The 5,581-nt window shown below is 36.8% G+C and overlaps 1 protein-coding gene across 1 annotated transcript; it reads left to right on the top strand.

Annotated features, from left to right (window-relative positions):
- Nucleotides 1-2,933: 2,933 nt before the first annotated feature.
- Nucleotides 2,934-3,881, top strand: LOC122890994 (olfactory receptor 6C2). Its single transcript, XM_044226400.1, has one exon. The coding sequence runs from the start codon at nucleotides 2,934-2,936 to the stop codon at nucleotides 3,879-3,881; it is 948 nt and encodes a 315-aa protein (XP_044082335.1).
- Nucleotides 3,882-5,581: the final 1,700 nt, after the last annotated feature.

Genomic DNA, 5,581 nt, shown 5'->3' with positions numbered 1-5,581 from the left:
CCTAGAGACTGTGTTTTCATATAGTTACCATTCTCATAGTTACCATTATAAACAATTAATGCTAATTGAGGACTCAGAGTGGTTACAGCTCCACAAACAGAAATAGAGTCCTTTCCTGTTGTTGAATAATATACATAATGGTCACATATAATATTAACAGAAAGAGACTCATGATATAAGAAAAGGCAGCCAGTTAATATTTTACTCATCCTTCATGTGTATCTCCAATTATAATGTAAATGTATAAATGAGGTGAATGTACATTTTATAACAGCACTGATTGGAATGGAGGTGAGGATATGAGTGATGAGGCTGGGCAACAAACTTCCTTAATTGTCTGGGAGGAGTCAGACATTAACATCATATGAAATTCTTGATCACCATAAAGAAAAATAAGAATGCTGAGCCACCTGACCAAACTAGGCATTAAAGAAGATAGCTTAGTCTAAGTATATAGATGACTCTTTTTTTTTCTCCAGTTCACAATTATATAACAAAACATAACCTCTATTTTGGAAAAGTGTACAGAAACAGAGAGGAGACATACAAGCATATGGAGGTGTACCATGTGATTAATTCCAAGGAAGAGTAAACAACAGGTGTTTAGAAATAACATGGTATCCTAATCTCACATACTCTGGGAGGGTGAGTGAAAATTTCCTTAGAAAACTGATACCTAAGGAGAATTCTGAAGGACCAATTGACTTAATCAAAGAGTAGCCCTGGAAGAGAAGACAGCCCTTGAGAAAAAAAAAGAAGGGGAAAAAAAAGACAGCCATTCAAGAGAAGAGAAGAGAAGAGGAGAGGAGAGAGGAGAAAGGAAGGAAAGGGAAGGGAAGAGGAGAGAGACTTTGAAAAACATGAAGAATACAAGCAGTCAATGTTTGTGGAATTTAGTTAGCAGAAAGAAAGGTAAGGAATATGTAAGAGCGTCCTGGGATCGAGTCCCGCATCGGGCTCCTTGCTCGGCAGGGAGCCTGCTTCTCCCTCTGCCTCTGCCTGCCTCTCTGTCTGCCTGTGCTCGCTCTCTCTCCCTCTCTCTCTGACAAGTAAATAAATAAAATCTTAAAAAAAAAAAAAAAAAGAAAAGAAGGAAGGTCCTGTCCATGAAGACCCTTGCAGGCTACACACTAGAGACTAATCTTCATCAATAAATAGTTAACACTAGAAGAGAATAAGGCTTGCAGAAGGACCATGATTTCACTTTGAATTCATGGTATATGAAGAGTCTGTGGAATAGACAACTAGAAATGTGCACTTAGCAATTGTTTTATTTGGAAAAGTTCTGGCCTCTGGAATTCATATAAATGAGAATAAAATCAATTGCATGAAGTGAAATCCTCTTGGAGAGCATGCAGTAAGAAGAAGAACAAAGAGCAAACAAGAAAATATGGGTCTCAAGACAAAACACTGGGGAACAGAAATACTTCATAGGTGAATAGAGAATGAGGAGACTGTAGGTCAGTAAAAAAAGATATATAGGGTGCGTGGGTGGCTCAGTTGACTGGACAACTGCCTTTGGCTCAGGTCATGATCCCAGGGTTCTGGGGTCGAATCCCACATCGAGCTCCCCCTGTTCTACGAGACTTGTTTCTACCTCTCCCTCTGCCTGCTACTCCCCTCGCTTGTGTTCTCTTTCTTTCTGTCAAATGAATAAATAAAATCTTTTAAAATCTTTTAAAATCTTTAAAAAGAGAGAGAAAGTCAGGAAGAAAGTCCGGATGAAGGCATGGAATCAATTTGAAGCATGACAGAATCTTAACTTAAAAAAATATTGTGGGGATGTCAGGCAAAGGAACTACAAAAAAATATGCCAATGACTTCAATAGTAATAAAATTCCTGCGGATGTTAGAGCAGTGGGTGGTTGGACATGAAAGTTTGCAGAGCCTTAAGACCTAAACAAAGTAGGGGTAAGATGAGAAGGTGGAGATGATAGTATCTTTTTGAAGAAATTAAAAACACCAATTAAAGATGCATAGCCTGCGGGGAGACTGAGTAGCTCAGTTGGTTAAATGCTCCAATCTTGATTTCAGCTCAGGTTATGATCTCAGTTTAGTGAGATGGAGCCCCAAGTTGGGCTCTGCACTGGGCATGAAACTTGCTTAAGATTCTCTCCCTCCCTCTCCTGACCCTCGTGCCTCTCTCTCTAAAAATTAATTAAAAAATAAAAAGGTGCATAGCCTCTGGAAGACTGTATTTATTGGTATTAAACATAGATTGCATTTCAGGGCTTTTGAGAGATATGGAGCCACAGGCAACTGAAAAATAACATGAAAAATAACAGAAAAGGTATTCCTTTTCTGACACGATAGATAAAACAGTTGTATATCAAACCATCTTTGAGTTAAGATAAGGAATACAAGCAGATAAGAATAAAGAAATAAGGGAAAATCTCAGGGTCCAATGTTGTGTTTTGTTGTCACTGTTGTTTGTTTTCCAGCAGAAATGCATCTTATACTTAAAACAATCCTTGATAATAACAACTGAAGAGAAGTCATGGTCTTTGTTATCTGGATATGATATGTATCCAAAATTTATCTTGGATAAACAACATTTAAGTACACATTAAGTAAAATCACCTTTTTTTTTTGCTCTAACTTATTTGTAAATCCAATCCATGTGATGAATTACAAACAGTGAACATGTACAGCTGCAAATTTTGAGGGGCAAAGAATGATCTGAGAAAATGTTGCATTGTTTTACAGAAACATGAACTCTGAAGGAATAAGCTTTACTGCTCAGATGTGGAATATTCAGGAAGGCTAACTGGAATAGTGGTAATATTGATTATAATGTGAAATGAGAAAATAAATGTAGACTTGGTTTTCTGGGCTTTTATATTCAGTCTTTTGCTACAGAATTCAAATATTGATCTCCTTATAAAAACCTCTTTTATTTTCACATGCCGATGGATAGATGTCAAAAGTCAGTGATGAGAAACTACACAGCAATAACAACTTTTATCCTGCTGGGACTGACAGATGACCCACAACTGCAAATCCTGCTTTTTATCTTTCTATTGCTCACCTATATCTTGAGTGTAACAGGGAACCTTACAATTATAACCCTCACATTGGTAGACTCTCATCTTAAAACGCCTATGTACTTTTTTCTCAGAAATTTCTCTTTCTTAGAAGTCTCATTTACCACTGTCTGTATTCCTAGATTCCTATATAGTATATCAACTGGGGACAATACTATTACCTACAATGCTTGTGCAAGTCAAATATTTTTTATTTTTCTCTTTGGAGCAACAGAATTTTTTCTCCTGGCAGCCATGTCCTATGATCGCTATGTTGCTATCTGTAAACCCCTTCATTACATGACCATCATGAACAATAAGGTGTGCACCTTATTAATCCTCTGTTGCTGGGTATCTGGCTTGATGATCGTTCTCCCACCCCTGAGCTTGGGCCTCCAGCTTGAATTCTGTGACTCCAATGCCATCGATCATTTTGGCTGTGATGCAGGTCCCCTCCTGAAGATCTCATGTTCAGATACGTGGGTACTAGAACAAATGGTTATCTTTGTAGCTGTATTTGCACTCATTATCACCTTAGTGTGTGTATTTCTGTCCTACACATACATCGTCAGGACAATTCTGAGATTCCCCTCTGTCCAACAAAGAAAAAAGGCCTTTTCTACCTGCTCATCACACATGATTGTAGTTTCCATCACCTATGGCAGCTGCATCTTCATCTATATCAAGCCGTCAGCCAAAGAAGAGGTAGCCACAAATAAAGGTGTTTCGGTGCTCACCACTTCTGTTGCACCCCTGTTGAACCCTTTCATTTACACCTTGAGGAATAAGCAAGTGCAAGAAGCTTTTAATGATTTCATAAAGAAGATGACATTTCTCTCAAAGAACCTGAAGTTTTGACGAATCAGTGTAAAATCAAAGAAGAAAGTCCTCTAAATATTTAACTACAGCTTTTGATTTGTTTCATTGCTTTGTGCCTATAATGTAGTCATATTAACCCTCTTAAAGATATTTAATAATATGTTCTAATCTCACCTTAATCAAACTCCTTTTTCTTTCAAACCAAACTCATGCATTGTGGCTTCCTTCACTGTAAAACTATAAAATATATTTCCAAGTAATTAAACATATATCCACTTCTGACTTAGTCTTTTCTTCAATGTTCTAGGGAAGGAAGGAAAGTAATAATATTTAAAACTATATAAATTCTACAGAAGACACACAACATAGTAACAAACTAGTTTCTTCCCCTAATCAATGTCATCAAAATTAATAACATAATCTAAGACCCAAATACAATATAGAAAACAGCAACAGCAAAGATGCCTCCAAAGAAACCAAATAAGGTATTCTAGGCTAATTAAAATAATGAAAACAAGTGGAAACAGAGATATCAAAGGGAATTTGGGAATAATCAGAACTGAAGAGATGGAAACAGCTTCATGAACACTGATAAGACTTCTAATTATTTACTTATATTTATGACAGAACTTCACTTAAAAGGCATATCTTTAATTTAAAACAAATGTAAACAGGGGCGCCTGGTTGGCTCAGTATGTTAAGCGTCCAAAACTTGGTTTTAGCTCAGGTCATCATCTCATAGTGGTGAGATCAAGCCCCATCATGAGCTTAGTGTTCAGGGGGGATTCTGCTTGTTGATTCTCTCCCTCTGCCCCACCCCCCACTCGCACATGCTCTGTCTCTGTCTCTCCCTCACTCTCTCTCAAATAAATAAATCTTTAAAACATAAATAAATAAAAAATACAATGCAAACATTATGTCACTTACTATAGGTTACAAAATTAGACTAAATGCATAAGCACAAATTAAAACACCAAATTTTAAATGATGATGAAAGGAAATACAAGACAGATAAATTTTAAACGTGAGGTTAGGGAAAGCATATAATTTGATGAGCACTGGGTGTTATGCAATTGATAAATTAGAAAGGATGAATACCCAACTTTTTAATCAACATGGACAGGATTGGAAGAGATTATGCTGAGTGAAATAAGCAGACTCAAGCAGACTCAAGCAGAGAGAGTCAATTATCATATGGTTTCACTTATTTGTGGAGCATAAGAAATAACATGGAGGACATAGGGAGATGGAAAGGAGAAGGGTGTTGGGGGAAATTGGAGGGGGAGACAAACCATGAAAGACTATGGACTCTGAAAAACAATCTGAAGGTTTTGGAGGGGTCGGGGGTGGGAGTTTGGGTGAGCCTGGTGGTAGGTATTATGGAGGGCACATATTTCATGGAACACTGAGTGTGTGTACATAAACAATGAATTCTGGAACACTGAAAAGAAATTTAAAAAATAAATAAAAATTTTAAAAAATTATCGAACACTACATGTGAAACTAATGTTGTACTATAACTTGGCTAATTGAATTTAAATTGAAAATTTAAAAATAATAATAAATAAAATAAAGGAAAATAAAACTATTAAATAAAAAATTAATTAATTCAAAGTGGGCTTTGAGGGGCTCCTGCATAGCTCAGTCAGGTAAGTGGCCAACTCTTGATTTCTGTTCAGGTCATGATCTCAGGGTTGTGAGATAGAGTTCCACTTGGGACTCCTCACGGAGCAGGAAAA

The sequence above is a fragment of the Neovison vison genome, chromosome 12, assembly GCF_020171115.1.
Source record: "Neovison vison isolate M4711 chromosome 12, ASM_NN_V1, whole genome shotgun sequence".
In the NCBI taxonomy this organism is placed as follows: Eukaryota; Metazoa; Chordata; class Mammalia; order Carnivora; family Mustelidae; genus Neogale; species Neogale vison.
The sequence above is the reverse complement of the archived record's forward strand: the minus strand, read 5'-3'. Positions and strand labels throughout refer to the sequence as shown.